This window comes from Vidua macroura, chromosome 3 (genome assembly GCF_024509145.1).
Source record: "Vidua macroura isolate BioBank_ID:100142 chromosome 3, ASM2450914v1, whole genome shotgun sequence".
NCBI lineage: Eukaryota > Metazoa > Chordata > Aves > Passeriformes > Viduidae > Vidua > Vidua macroura.
Window position 1 is genome coordinate 66793124 of NC_071573.1, and position 15277 is coordinate 66808400.

The 15277-nt window shown below is 41.6% G+C and overlaps 2 protein-coding genes across 2 annotated transcripts in view; both read right to left on the reverse strand.

The window, feature by feature from the left end:
• The window catches only part of DSE (dermatan sulfate epimerase), a 34718-nt gene extending 33029 nt beyond the window's left edge, over nucleotides 1-1689 (reverse strand). The window contains exons 1-2 of the mRNA XM_053974085.1: nucleotides 1621-1689; nucleotides 1126-1195 (exon numbers count right to left, since the gene is read on the reverse strand). The gene's annotated coding sequence lies outside the window, so the exon portion shown is untranslated. The remainder of the gene's footprint in view (nucleotides 1-1125; nucleotides 1196-1620) is intronic.
• An 11851-nt stretch (nucleotides 1690-13540) lies between these two features.
• The window catches only part of NT5DC1 (5'-nucleotidase domain containing 1), a 126221-nt gene continuing 124484 nt past the window's right edge, over nucleotides 13541-15277 (reverse strand). The window contains exon 12 of the mRNA XM_053974126.1: nucleotides 13541-13784. Coding sequence (XP_053830101.1) covers nucleotides 13666-13784 — 119 coding nt within the window. The 3' untranslated portion in view covers nucleotides 13541-13665. The remainder of the gene's footprint in view (nucleotides 13785-15277) is intronic.

Sequence of the window (15277 nt, forward strand, 5' to 3'; positions counted from 1 at the left end):
ATCATGCAAAACATCACAATACTTCAAACAAAGCAACAAAGGCAAGCTCTTACTTCGAATAACAAGAAAATGACATTTTTTAAAAGGCCCAGTAGCTCTGCCTCTTTAAAATACACTGTGGTTAGTATATTTCGGTTTCACATCTCAGCGAAGTTTACAGAGCGTCAAGACAATCCCAACCCAAAACTGCTACTTTGATGACTTCCCCTAAAAACATGAATAATTCAGGTCATTTAAAAAAAACACGTATAAGTGATGAGACACAGTAAGGAAACTCTTAGTTGAAATAATACTTAGCACCTCTGTAGAACGACGTACCCAAGGTTCTACAAGTAGTTATGAAACTAATTAATTAATTAAACTTCTCAACACCCCTGTGAAGCAAGCAAGCACATTTATCTGTTTTATGAGGAAGAAAACAGAGCCATGGAGAGGTGGAGTGACTTGCCCAAGGGTACCCAGCTAGAGTCTTTCAGAGTAATAAACAGCATCTGAATTATTAACTCCCACTGCTGCCCTTCAGCTGAATTGTTCCTTTTTTGAAATACTGCAGTAATAATAGTTGGCATGATAAACATAATGTGGCAATATTTAGGCTGAGATTTTCTTTGTCCTTGTTTTGACTATATTAAAATTTTAGTGTTATTTAAATTGCAGTTGATCTTAGTGTGACTGAAAAATCTCCAGGGTTGAGCAATATTTCTTGCATTTTTTTTCAGTTGTGACTACTTTTTATGTTGCCATTGCTTATGGCAAGCCACTCCAACTTGAAAACACAGAAAAATGTCACAGTTTTATATTGCTTTAAGAGGGAGTGACAGAACAGAAAGAGTGGTTACTTTCATTCATACCAAACTGAATTTTAAGAGTTGGCATGAGACACACCAAGTGATGATGCACTGCTTTCATGCAATACTAGCTATAGGAATTGCAACTCACTGCCTGGGGCTGAGAAGACTGAGCTTCCCGAGTTGACAGCTCTGGTCCTAGGTCACTTAAAACTTTCCCAATTAAAAAAAAATAAATAAAAATAAAAAAAGAAGTGGCAGGAAGTTGCATCGGGCAAGTCGCTCTGTTCCTGTCTCTCAGCTTGCCTAGGTGCAAGACAAGGATGCTACTGCTTACCTTTCACACCTGCATTTTTGGGAGGCTGAACTCGGTAGTAGAAGGCTCGGAGGCTCCCGCGGTCCCGGTGCTGCGGAGGAGCAGAGCTGTTACCCACGGCGCCCACAGGTGAAGCTTCGCACAGAAAGCGCCACGTCCCCCCGCACGCCCCCACCTCCTTCGGACTCGCGGGGCCCGTCCTGCGGGTGTCCCGACAGCAGCTCCGTTCCGCTGGGGCAAGCCGGGAAAAGCCCGTGCCTGCCTGGGGGTGCTCCCCGCGGGACGCCCCGGCCCCGCTCCCGCTGCCCGGCCCCGCCGGTACCTGGAGCCGCTCCCGCCGCTCCCCCGGGCGCCGCACGGCCTGGGGACCGTGTGCCGGAGGCAGCGCTCGGACTGACCGTCCCTTCCCAAACCCGCCGGCGCCCCCGCCCCACCGCCAGGCGCCCCGGGAGCCGCGGCGGAGCGCAGGGGCGGGATGGAAGCGCGGAGCGCTGCCCGCTCCGCACGGGCACTCACCGCCCGCGGCCCCTGCCCGGCGCCGACCGCCTCCCGCCTGCCAGAAAGTTTCTCCTCCGCAGCCCCGGGGGACGGAGCGGGGAGGGGTGTGAGGGGTGCGTTTTTCAACGCAGGAAGAAAGTGACTCCCCCCTCCCGCTCCACCTCCCGCTTCCCCGCCCTCCTTCCGTACCTCTCCCCGTCCTCCTCCTCCTCCCGCCGCCGCTCCGCCGGCCCCTCACGCCATGGCGGCACGGCGCGCTGGAGCCCGCCCCGCAGCTCCCCCGGTCCGGCCCGGCCGCTCCGCTCGCTCCGTGTGTGCCCCTGTGTTTGTTTATCCCTGGCGCGCACACGGCTTTCCCCCCCCCGCCCGTTCCTCCCCGCCTCGAGCTTCAGGGAAATGCCCTCATTCTCCCTTTTAGCGGCAGGACTCGTTTCTCCTCAGGGAATGTTTTGGTTCCAACACCAGAGTGCTGGCAGAGAATTCCCTGGAGCTAGAGAGTACGGCAGCGGTACCACGGAGCGGGCAGGGTGGCTGTGGAGGTGACAGCATCCCGGGTGTCCCATTCATATTTATTGTCCATGCCTGATGCTGTCACCATAATGCATGACAGGAATAAGACCTCCCACCCCAAAGTCCCCTCAAGCCAGCAAAGAAACAAAAAGCCGATTTGTCAATCTGCTCTTTTAAGTGTGGTGTGGCTACTTACATAAACGTTTCCCATGTAAAATAAGAAAAAAATAAAAGTGAAACACCGTGACTGTTCAAGTCATCCATTCCGGCATTTTTCGTAGCCACACAATTGAAGATATTTCAGAAAGTAATACGAAAGAGGATAAAATAAATGATCCTTTGGAACATTCTCTTTTCCTTCTCAGTCACTGTAGCCAAGACAAAGTTCGAAGTGAAGAATTCTGAATGTTTGTTGGGTTTTGATAGCTGAGCATATTTTATCGACTATGAAATGAAACTAAAAATATTTACTTGTGATAGATCAGGATCTAGGATCTATGTATCTTCAGGTGATCTCCAATCACCTACAGCTTATGTCTCACAAAGTGTATTCCTCATTTTAGTAATGTGTTTACTGATGTTACTGAATCAGTCAGCAGGCTCGTAAGTGCTCAGTTTCCTGTTCTAAAATGCAAAATCTGTATTTTCTGAGGATGGTTTAAAATTTATTCATTGTGCTTTAAAGTGTGATTTCCTGCTGTCCTATCAGGACTAATAAACTTTTGGAAGCTAGACAAAACCAGAAACTATACATTTCCCTTCACCCTTCCATTCCTGTTGTATTTCTCAGCAATATCTAATAACAATCTCAGCCCTGAAGAGTAGGGATCCACATGTTGTTGCTGCAAACTCCAAGAGCAATGCCATAACTTGGAATGAAGCCTTGCTTTTTTACCAGTAATGACATGCCTAAAAGCATGAAGTGCTTCAGTTTCAGTCATGCAAACACTAGATTAATCATTAGAAGATATCTTTCTGAACACCTATTTGAATAGGATCCACTGAATTGATAGTAGAGTTGTAAAATACTGAGGTTATGATACAAATGAACATGTGAAGAGCTGCAGACCTCACAGTCAGACCAGATGTGGTGGATAGGCTGATTCTGCTGGAATTTCTAAAATTACCAGGGTGCCTAAAGTGATCAGGAGGAAGGTGTTTAAGTACTTGTCACATGTCTGCTTCATTAGGTATGTAAATATATTCAATAACCGACTCTAAGTTAAATGGAGTTAGCCCTTACAATTCTGAAAAGCATAATGTCTGGATGGCTTTTGAAATCCTGCCCTTGGTCTGTGCATGGATCTCTCTGTATTGTAGAAAAGCTGCCCTCTGCTGCCCTGTGATCACAAATACCCAGGCAAAGCACACCATGGCTCCCTTACAGCATGGGCTCTTGGCTTCCTGCCTCCTAAGGGATGAGGCTGGATATGCTGCTTGGATCTTGCTCTGGTGCGCAGTTAGAACCACAAAACCCCTCTGCCTCGTGTCCTCTTGTGTAAAACAGGGCTTTGTTCTACTTCCCAGTAACTCAGAGTGCTTGTCAGGCTAAATAGATAAATTAACATTTATAGGATGATTCAGCAGTATCTAAGAGAGGCAAGATCTGTCCACATTAGATTAAATTCAGCATTGCTACTGGTAATTTTGAAATTAAAATGGCCCCAGCTTTAGCAAGCATCGTGTACAGTGAAAGACTGAAAAAATTAGCCTCAGGAATAGAAGTTGGAGGAAGATTGCCTTCAGCTGTGTAAAAGCTGCTAAGAAGAAGATAATAATCTCTTATCCTCATCCTCTGAAAACAGCATGTAAAATGCAGTAAGAGAAATTTAGGCTAGGTTGTTCCTAGGATAAAAAAACTTGGTTCTTCCTAGGATAAAAAAAAGTATTTGTAAGGAGATGTGAACAGCACGTCTCTCCCTGGAGGCTTTTTAAGTGCAAGTTGGACATATATTTGACAAGAACAGTTCAGATCTAGAAAGTCTGATGAATATTGCCTCAGAGCAAGGGGTGGACCAGATGACCTGTCAAGGTCCTGTTTTGTGTGATTATGTTCAAAATGCTACTTGCACAGGCAAGATTACAGATTGTCTTTGATCTTCTTCTGCCCTTCACTTCTTGAGCCATGGGTATAGCTCCTCTTGCAGAGGTTTGAGTTTCTCTCAGTGGTTGGCTGGCCTTGCCACATGCCAGTGAATTCAGCGCTGACAGCAAGAAGAAAACAATTAAACAATGAAACAATGTCAGTTTGGAGCAGCAGCTTTGGGTGGGATCCATCTAACCTCTGAACATGTCATGCACTTTTGTTCTATACTTGACTTGTAACTACCTCAGATTTAGTCACGTTAGACTCTGTTTATAACCCTGCAGAGAAAAATTAATTCTTTCACAGCAGAATTCATCTGACCTGTTTTAGATGTCTTCATTAGGATGTGATGAATCATGTCTCTAGGCTATCGGCTCTTGCCACCAACCATAAAGTAGGTTTAAATTACTGACTCAGTAACATACCATCATATATTTTCCATTCCTCTGGTGCTTCTGTCCCTGAAATCTCTCACTCACTCTCTCCTTTCAAGTATCAAAACCCTAGTTTATTTGTTATTTTTTTCTATTATTTTAAAATTTTATTTATTTTATTTTATTTTATTTTATTTTATTTTATTTTATTTTATTTTATTGGAAAAGTCCCACTGAGGTTAATAGTTTTTGTAGCTGTCATTTCCCTAAATTACATCATGTGACACTGAAACATACAGCAACCTGACCTTTTGGATGGCATTGCTCCAGAATGGATTTAGGAAAGGAGCTAAATTTACCTGTTGGAGCTAAGACCATTGACTTGGCCAGTTGTGCAAGTATGTTTCATGGAAATTATTTGAAAACTGTTCAGGTCAGACAATATTCTACTCCTACGTCACATGCTCATTATTTTTCCTTGGTCTTTATGGCAAGCCACATTACATGCAAATGTCTGGTGTCTGTGTGACTGAGCCAAACATATGTGGGAAATAGGCTCTTTTCCAACAATGGCAAATTTTTTAGGTCACACTCTGAGAAATCACTGCACTCCTAAGTACAGTGCATGTCTTGAAAATGTCTGAAGCATCAGAGATACTGTGAGCAGCCACCTCTGGGTAGCATCTATCCTTTCTTTTTGAGAAGGAAAAGATTCCTTCTTTCCAAGAAAGCCCAGTGGTTATCTGGCTTGCAAGGAAGGGAAACACACTTTATTTTCCTGCTGCAGTGGCAAGCTGGATCAGGAGGATGTGAAGAGGGAACAAACCCAGTTGCCTCAGTAGGACAGTGAGAAAGGAAGGCAGCAGGACCACATGGAGCAAGTGATGTAGGGCTCATTCTGGGGCAGACACCAAGTGTCTGCTGGTGCTTCATACTCTTAGAAGCCTTTGATTCTCACTTTTTGGAGTTTGTATGTTTGGAATTTGTTTCTCTTCCTTGCTGACTGAAGATGTTAGCCTAAAGAGGGAAGCTGTATGTCATTCTACCTGTTCCACTTATGCAGTGTTGACCATCCTTTTCTTTCTTCCTGTCCAGCCTATGCAATAGCATTTTTTTCTTCTTTGAATTTTCCTGTGTGCTTGAGGTTTTTTTTTTTTTTCTTCTTCTTTTGCTTGTTTGATTGATTTTGTTTGCTTTGGTTTGGGTTTTTTATTGTTTTAAGTACCCGCCTCTCACTAAAGACCCCTGTGTGATGTGTTTGGTCTCTAATTTCCATGTAAGAAACACTTCTACAGTTGCCATTAAGTGACAAAACTCTTCTTCAAATGAAAAGAGAGAGAAACAAAAAATTCTCCAGATTCTTTCAGTAATTCTTCAAAACAATTGTTTTGGTTATGACCATAACGCTTGTGTTTTCTTTGCCTTTTGTCTCCAGCTGTGATTTCTGATCTTAGTGCAGTGAGCTGAAACCTTTACGACAAGAGCACCAGGCCAGACTCTTCTTGTAGCTGACCTGCAGAACTGCAAATCTGGATACTTGCATACTGCTCACTCTGCCTTTCTTGATCTGAGATGCTCTGCCCAACTCTTCTCCTTAGACTTTATTAGAGCCACATGAAGGCAGATTTAATTTTCCAATCTTATCCCTTATATGGGAGAATGTTGGCTATCTCCTATTTTCCAACCAGGGTGTGGACCAGACAGTGTCCTAACTTGGTTGCTCCTGCTACATCCTTCAAGTTTATGACACTGTTGCATGATTCTTTCAATTTACTACTTGGACATTTGGGGTTCTGGCTCACTGCAGGCAATGGACAGAAATAGTCACAGCTCCAAAACTAGGATGAAAAGAAGTTGCCTGAAATCAGCCTTAAGAATTAGAAAAATTCTGATTCTTAGTGCTTATTTCCATCAAATTTTGGAAATTTGGATATCTAGTCTAAGCTCATCAGTATACCTGTCTGGTTGGGGCACATTCAGTGTGTCACAAAGCAGTTTCTCTCCCAGGAAAATCCTTCATCTACAGACTGGAAACACTTCTCTCTTTCCCACAGATGCAGCCTTTTACTCTTGTACTTCGTGGCAGCCAAACTATCAGTGGGGTAGCTGGAAGGGGAAAACACTAGATGTTTCCTAAACAGCTTTCTTTGTATGTAAATGGGACATCTTTCTCTGCTTTACATTTCCTTTCTTACCCTCATTCTTGCTCTCACCATGTGTTCAGCCTGGTTTAGCCTGAGGCCAACAGAGAGGAAGTCTGATGAAAAAAAAAAAAAAAAATCCTGCAGATTTCTTAAGAAATGGGAATCCACAGCATCAGTAATCAGAGGTAAAACACTGGTGGGTGGAGACAGATTCATGGTCCTGAGACGTGTCACGAAGACAGTAACAAAAAACAGGTACATAGGCACTTAAATGGGAAATGCCAAGAAATACCTTGATCCAATAAAAAATTACTTCCATTATCTGTTCGGTGCCTTTTAGCAGCAGAATCCATATTACTGCTTTTCCATTGCTGTGGATGTCCACAGGGTTTAGGTTTATCTTCTTCTAGCAGCTGTCCATCTGCCTAACTGGCCTGCTTTCTCTTTAGCACATATCCCTTCTTTTCTCTGCTGATTATCAAAACAGGTTGCAGAGGCGCAACTCTCCAGCAGCATGTGGCTTCTTATTTATTTGAATTGTTTGTTACTTTATGTTTTCAAATGTGTGACTTTTCTCAACATGTATGGTGAATGTCAACTTCTTTCCCTCCAAATTTCTTCGATGTTATAAGCCAAGCATCATCCCCTGGGAGCACAGACTGTTAATGCTCATACCAAAATGAACCTTCCAAAGCCAGACTTCATCAGTGTTCTCCTAGAGCTGACTGCCACAGCCTCCCTCGCTGGATGCCAAATATGTCACAATAATGTTTTTCACTTGCATTTCACTGTTTTCAGTGAAATGCATTTTTAATGCTAGAATCCACCAATTTTATGGAGTCACTTGGTATGCAGAAAGCCAAGCAGACAACTAAACAACTGCTGGAATTCATGAAAATTTTTACAAGTTACCTACTTATCCCCACCCCAGTTCTAGAGTTTCATAGTCCTATGTGTCTCTCATCTTCCTTATAGTAGAGACATGTGCATGAAAAATATTTGTCTCAGAGACTGTATTTGAACTTGTCGCTGATTCTCCATTTCTCTTTGTAATCTTCTCCCTCTGATTTACTGCATTCTATTTACTGCAGCCAAGACTCAAGGGTGAGATTAAGCCTATTTTCTTAAATTAATGTAATCATATTCAGGTTACTTTCCCCCCCCCCCCCCCCCCCTCATTTTGTGTATGGATTAATATCAGTAATGTACCAGGTATCTCCAAGTCCTGCACAATAACAAGGGAAAGATTAGAGGAAAGAAGAAAATCCCACATAATAGATATATTTTGGTAATTATTATTTTCTGAGATATCTGTGAACTCCTTTCCCTGATACCCCCTAGCCATGTATTGCCCTCTTGAACTATTATTGTCAGCTTATGCTGACCCTCAGCCTTTTTGTCCTTGGCCTTCATCTATACTCCATTTCCCATCACCTGTCTACTACTGGTCTAGAGATTTCCCTGCTTACTGCCTAGGAATGCTTAGTTATTTTAACTGAGCTAAAACTCCACGCCTCCTATGAAATGCAGATAATTCCCTCATTCCCTTAGTCCCTGAGTTCCCATGTCATGGCATCCTAGCCTTTAATTGATGACTGTTCATGTGTATACATTTTCTGGGCAGCTTTGAGGGACAAAACAGGGGTAGAAGTTCACTGCTGCTGTCTCCAACACTGCTGTCTCCAACATTACTGCAGCTGCTTCAACTGCAGCCCTCCAGTAGGTAGTTTTGAGGCCTCTGTCAGAATAAGATAAAGAATTTTTAAGCTCTTAATTTAATAACATATTGTTCCTTTTTCACAAAATTTACAGTAGCATCTTCTTTCTCTGGATTAATATAATTTACAGGCAGCACCCAGGAGTGCACATTTAATTTTTCATTGTGGGCTAAGGTTATAGGGGATGATACAGAAAAAAACCTGAAACTCTCAGGAGTTATTTTGAGATAAGGCAAGAAAATAATTGCTATATTCACCTGTACTTTTATTCCTCAGAGATTGTGAAGGCTTTAGAAATGAATAGTTTAATATAAATTTATTAGGCACATGGAGTCCCAATTTTTAGAGTTCATTTAGTGTTGTGACAGAACAAAGTCTACTGAAAGTTAATGGGCTTATTTCCTAAAGTACACCCTGAAAATACCCTCATAATACTCTCATAAACTTTGAACAAGAACACCTATTTTTTTTCCTGTATACAGTGTAAGGTGGTTTATGATTTTCTTCACTCTTAAATGGAATGTAAGTTCCCAGCCTTTTAAGGGGGAATGAAATAGAGTGTTTAAGTGTTTTTACTCAAAATCTAGTAGCCAGTGGAAAGCAGAAATATCTTTCTGTCTGGAGAATCTGCTCTGGCTGGGCTGTTGGAGCTGCTGTGCAGACTGCTTCTCCATTTGTGCTGCTACCATTTTGTGTCTTGCAACCTCTAATTTGCAGAAGGGGCTGGAAGGCATCACATCATTTTGAAGTGGCTGTGATGGTTTCTCACCCCTGTGCAAGTACTTAAAAGTTGTTATGGCCATGTGTGAGAGAGCCACGTGTGCACTGTGGCAGCAGGAGTGGGAGGCATGAGGGATTTTTAGAACAGTTCTGATTAAATCAGTTTAGCTGCAGCGGGACAGAAGTTAAATGTGCTGCTTCAGATGTTTGCCCTTCTGTGAACTGTGACATCTGGCCAGCTGTAAAACCTCTGTGGTCTTGCCATGGCTGCCAGAGAACAGCTGTGGGTACCCACTTCATACTGGAAAGATTTACCTTACACCTCTGTCCCATATTCAGGAAGATGACCGGCCATGCTGGCCACAGCACTAGTCCTGTAGACAGGAATCCCCAGTTTGCCCTGTAAAGATGCTAGCAAGCTTTTAGGGCTGAAAATTACTGAGTCTGTTTAACTTCCTGGATTCCATCTTATTTTGGCTCTAATCCAGGCTCCGTTTTCCAGTTAAACATTTCTATTTATAATGCTTACCAAAAAACAGGATTTGTTTCTTGTACCAAAAACATTCAAAAGAAAACCTCTTTTAATTTTTTTTTCCTCTCCTGTGACTCACCAAGGAGGTTTGATGTTCCACTTGGAATTGCAGAAAACAAAATTACAGGCAACTGGATTTATAATGGGATTTAGCCTTTCCCCTGGGGGTTCTGGATCAGCTATGTGCTTGCTGGAAGGGCTGGTTTCTGCCAGTTGTTAACAATAGATGTCTGTGGCTACACCATTTTAGCCATTACACCATTACTGCTGGCCCTCTCCACAGAGGTAAGGTTCCTGTAGCTTAGCCATGTGCTTTCCCCCCTAAATCTGATGCCATGAGTCAGCTGAAATGCTATTTGCCTCCAGGCATATGTACAGAGAGAGGCATATTTTGTTTTAAAAGTCAGTTGCTTAAATGTACTGCAAAACTTGTCTTGCTCCTTCCACGACACCGAGGAGCAGCAGGCTGCCCCGTGCCATGCTCCCTTCCCAGGGAAGTCCGAAGCAACATCTTCCCATCAGATCCCTGTGGTGAAGCGTGTGATTCTTTTACCTTCTTGCACAGAGGTGGTTTTATTTCTAAACCTGACTTTCTGAGAAGCTGTGCTGTATCTTGATGTTTCACATTCATGTACAAAAGTGTGTTTTATGCTTACTGTGTTTCTGTTCCCTGTGGTAGAAGAAGGGAAGTTCAGATGTCACTTTCCCGCCGGTGGCATCTCTGCTAAGTAACATATTCTTATGCTCTGCTGTTGTTTACCTTGGCATGATTTAATGCATACTTGGCCTCAGGAGGCAGGACTTAAACTAGATTTGGGAATGCTGGTTCCTGGTGCCTGTCACCAGAGAAATTTTCCTGGGAATTCCCTTAAGAATTGCTACAGCACTACCACAGATATGGGACTCGGGTGAGCTGGAGAGCACCATCAGCCTGGGGAAGGGGCAAATCCTGTGTCCAGCAGTGCCCTGTGGTCAGCACAGATAATCTGCCTGCATTTGTTTATTTAACTTCTCACTGGGGATGAAGAAGCCTTCAGTTCCCATGAAGAAGCTCTAGTCAGGAAATCTGCACTGAGCTCTCTGTGCATCAAAGATTACTTCCCTATCAGTATTAAAGGTATTAATTTATTAAAGTTTTTGATTGTTTTATATGTCTTATGCTGAGCAAGTCAAATTTTGTTTTGTTTGAGACTGTAGCAAAACCTCTCCTTGCACTGCTTTGAGACAAGCTTATCTCCCCTTTCTCATTTTGCTGCTCAGCTATAAAGTAAATTCAGAGAACATTTTTTTTTTCAGAAAGAAATTCTCTTTATTTTAAAATCCAGACACATGTGCTTTATACCAAAACAGACACCAAAGGAGACTTGGTATTCATCTCTGGTTTTAAGCAAAACTGTGGCTTTCAGGGCTGTCTAACCAGACACAGTGATTTCAAGGAAACTTTACAACTTTATGTCTCCCTGCCAATGCTCAAGATAGTTTTGCAGGCACTTCAGCAATTTTTCTGTCAATGGCCTCTCACAAGAGAATCCAAGAAATTTCAGAGATTTCCAGGGGTTCAAAAAAAAACAAAGAGGAGAGACAGAAATAAGGAAAAAGCAAAGATGGTTGGTGTCTTACAGTGTCATATTAAATATGGCCGGCTCTCTACCAACTTTCTGCCACGTGCATTTCCTGTCCCTGGTTCTTCATGCCATTTCCAACAGCTCTCCTCTTGCCACAGCACCAACTGCCTCCTCATTCCTGCATTGCCAATCTCTGCTTTGTAATAAGACCTGTATAATTTTCACAGATTCTTGAAGAGTCTTTAAGTAAGAGGAACTCTACTTTTCGGGCAAGAACATCATATTTTTCCCAAGTCTTCCTGCAGCCACAGACTACAGTGGCACATGGAGTCGTGCTTACAGCAGCTCTGTGTTATCCTCTTCCTTCTCTGCTGCTGTGAGGTCCTTCTGGCAGCAAGTGCAAATGGCTGGTGACAACCTTTGTCAAAGATGGGCATATGTATTTCTTCTGGTGAGCTTTGTGTTCAGGCTGTCCTTAGAATTTGCCACCTTTCCATTAAAAAAAATACTGCTTCTCCACTGAGACACCAGGACTCAAGGACTTACAAGATTTTCAGTCTGATTTTCTGCAACAATTCAATTAGTTTTCTTTAAAAAATCAAGAAAAAAAAAATCCCCAACCTAAAAAAATCAGTTCCAAATTCATAACAACAGAAGTGTGAGGGCACACAATATGAGTTTGGACCATAAATTAATTAGAAATTATTTGCAGATTACTTGATTCAGGCTAGAATTTCAAAAATGTTGTAATCAGGAATTTGAGATTTTAATCAGGGTATCTCTCTCCTTAATACAAATCATAGCACTGTCATGAGCCAGATTTGCTGCTGAAGACATTAATGCTGGTTAAAAAATTTCCAAATAAACTCAGCTATTACTGTTTTCATCTTAAGTAAAATATTTTCAGGCTATGTTTTATGAGGTGAATGGCACTTTCATTTTCCTTTCTCATTCACCTTGTCTTAAAGGAAGTTTTCCTCAATTTTGTCCCCATTTGTTTTGTTTCTCTTTCAACAAACCAATGCTTGATGATAGTTTGGAAATGTTGTTTATTACTTGCAAGTATACTGGTCCACAAGAATGTAAAAATAACATTTTATGTAAAGGCAGGAAAAAATATGCAGACAAGAGGCCAGTATCTCTGAAACGAGGTGGAATGGTGTTTTTGTCTGATTCTGGCATAAAATATTATAGCTGGTGAAGCCACGAAGATACAGAGTGAACTGTGGTAACACAAGCTAAATCCATTCTGGCAATCATCTAGGCCTAACAAAGTGAGTTCTTTTCCTTGGAAACAAGAAAATTAAGTTTCTGTTTATTGTTCTTTAATTTTTGAGGGAAGTTTTTCCAAAAATCTGCCATCCTGGTGTGACAAAACTGCTGACTAAACAAATATTTGACATGTCTTTTTATCTGCTAGCCTGTGTTAGCTACTGAGCTCTTCTTGTCCCAAGTGCTGGAGAACAGGTCTTTGAACCTAAATCCACCAAGAACTGGATTAATGTTTGTTTAAATAAGCAGGTAAAAATCACATCTTTACAGTTCATGCCTTGAGTCTTGCTCCCCTTCTGGCTGAGGCTGTAATTAGCAAAGATGGCTGGTTGCTATACCTTTCCTACTCTTGGGAGGTTTTCCCAGGGTGGTGGAGAACGTGGGTTTGAATCCACTCCATCAGAGAAGGGAAATGTATGCAGGTTTCCTTCCTTCTGCAGAAGAGCTCTGATGCTTAAGGTATTGCAGACTAAAGGAGGAAAAGGCATGTAGGGAACCTTATGGCTGAAGAGTGGTGAGGCATTTTCAGGAATACAAAGTATGATAAAGGTTTTCTGAATTATCAGTCTGCATTTAGTTGCCTAAATCCCATTCAAATATCTCTTTGAGTATGATGATCTTTCTCTTTGGGACTCAGTCTTTCTTTGTCTCCAAGAACAGTTACAGTGGGAGAATAAATTCCTCAGAGCTTGCAAAACATTGGTGTATGGTGATAACACCAATGGGCTGTCCAAGGCAACTGTTAATTGAAATATGGCTGAGGGTCTGGTTTGTGTCTTTCCTGGGGTTTTTGGTAGCAACAGCATCACCTTACATAGGGAGAGTACCTAAAATGTCCTCAAAAATGTAGAATGCAACTTGGGATGAGCTATTACTATTACATTTCTCTTGAAGGCTGTGGGCAGTACATGGGAAAAGGCAGCAGCACTTTGTGAAAGGTAGTGGTGCATCCTTAGAGAGAAAGATGCATCACTCACCTGTTCCAGCTGGACTAGAGAAACAAGTGAAACACAAATCTACACAGGAGTCTGCTTTAATCCATCACTCTATTTTATGAAGCATCACACAGCATTTTCACCAATTAGCATTTGATAGCAGTTTAAGTAAGGGCCACAGTATTATCTAAGGAAAAAGCTGACAAACTATTTCATCATCACTGATTCCTCATTTGGCAGCAGTGCTCTTGGAGGGCTTGGGTAGTACCCAGCAGTTGCTGAACTATTTGAGGAAAATCGTGTAAATCTATAATCCAGTGGTAAATCTGCAAGACAGAAACATACCACATCTGATTAGCAACACAGCCTGTATCACATAAAAAAAAAAGCTTGTGGTGAATAGCAGTACTTAAAACCTTGAGCTGTTTGCTCACCAGCATCAGAATTCAATCAGATTGCATGATTACACATTTATTTGACATCTTCAGCTGTTCAAAGGATTGACTTTCAGAGTTTATTCGACTGTAGTAAAGAATATTCAGTTCCTTGATTGCTGAAATAATGTTAATCAGAGAAAATTATTTAATGAATGTTTGAATACAATTCAAAAGTCTTCACTGAGCCTAGATGCAGTTTTTCTCCCAATACACCTTCAAGTTCATTCTTCAATTTGTCACCCTTCTCTTTTATCTCAGCAATCTACTCATAAGAGGGCTATATTTAAAACAAAGAATCAATTCCTTTTTTTGTTTTTCATGGCTATTGAAACAAGATTCCCAAAAGGCACCTACTCTTAGACCTTCTTGCAGTCCAGTGTTAACAACATCATTTTGTATCAAGCATTCTTAGAAATCTGCACTTGTAACTTGATGTACTCATCACTTCCAGTCTGTAAAGAACACTGAATGCATTAAAATAGCTCTGAACAGTCAAAGCTTTCTTTTCTGTAACTTTTCAAAAGCCTCTGCTGCCAACAGTGACCCACCCACCCTCACAGCCAGAAAACTGATACTTCCTGTGCTCACCTCATACTCAAAGTTCAAGAAACCAAATTAAAAAAACATATAAATAAAACTTAGTTCAAGAAACTATTCCCTTTCCAATAAATGAAAAGAAAAATTAACCTCCCCCCAAACAGAGTTAGGTCCTTTCTAGGTTTGTCTTTTAGAATAGCATAAAAGCTATTACTCAGCTCATCTGTACAATAACTTATGAATTGCATTTTTTAAAATTTAATTTGGAGTAAATTTGGGGAAGTGACATCCTGTCACTACATGCTGCAATTTTCCCCCCCCACCACTCAACAGCTTCTATGAAACAGAAACCCACAATTTTAGTAGTTTCGGCAAAAACAACAGGAAATCCAGTTCTATCTCACAAGTGATTCGCAGGCAGGCACCAGGACAGCATCCAGGTCTGCAGCTTCAAACTCATATTGAACATAATACAGCAATAAATGAGTACTTAGATCAAGCTGAAAAATCAGATAGAGGCTGGAATAAAGTAGGAATGGGAGGAAAGATAATTGGAAGAGAATTGTTTAAGTGGGTGATTTTAGCTTGTCAAAGAAGTTAATTTCCTCATTTTGTCTGAGACAGGGAAATCTCTGGAGCTAATTGTGAGCATGGCAGACCAGGCAGATGTTTTCCTAGTATGCAGAAGGCTCAGTGGATTTACTGGCTGCTGATTCTATTTATGACGCTCAGTTTAACACAAAGGTTTCAAAAATTACAAAATAAATGGAAAAAGAAAGCAAATATTTCCAAATATCTTTACGAGCTATAAAAATCAAATGTCATACAGTTACTTTTATAAAAAG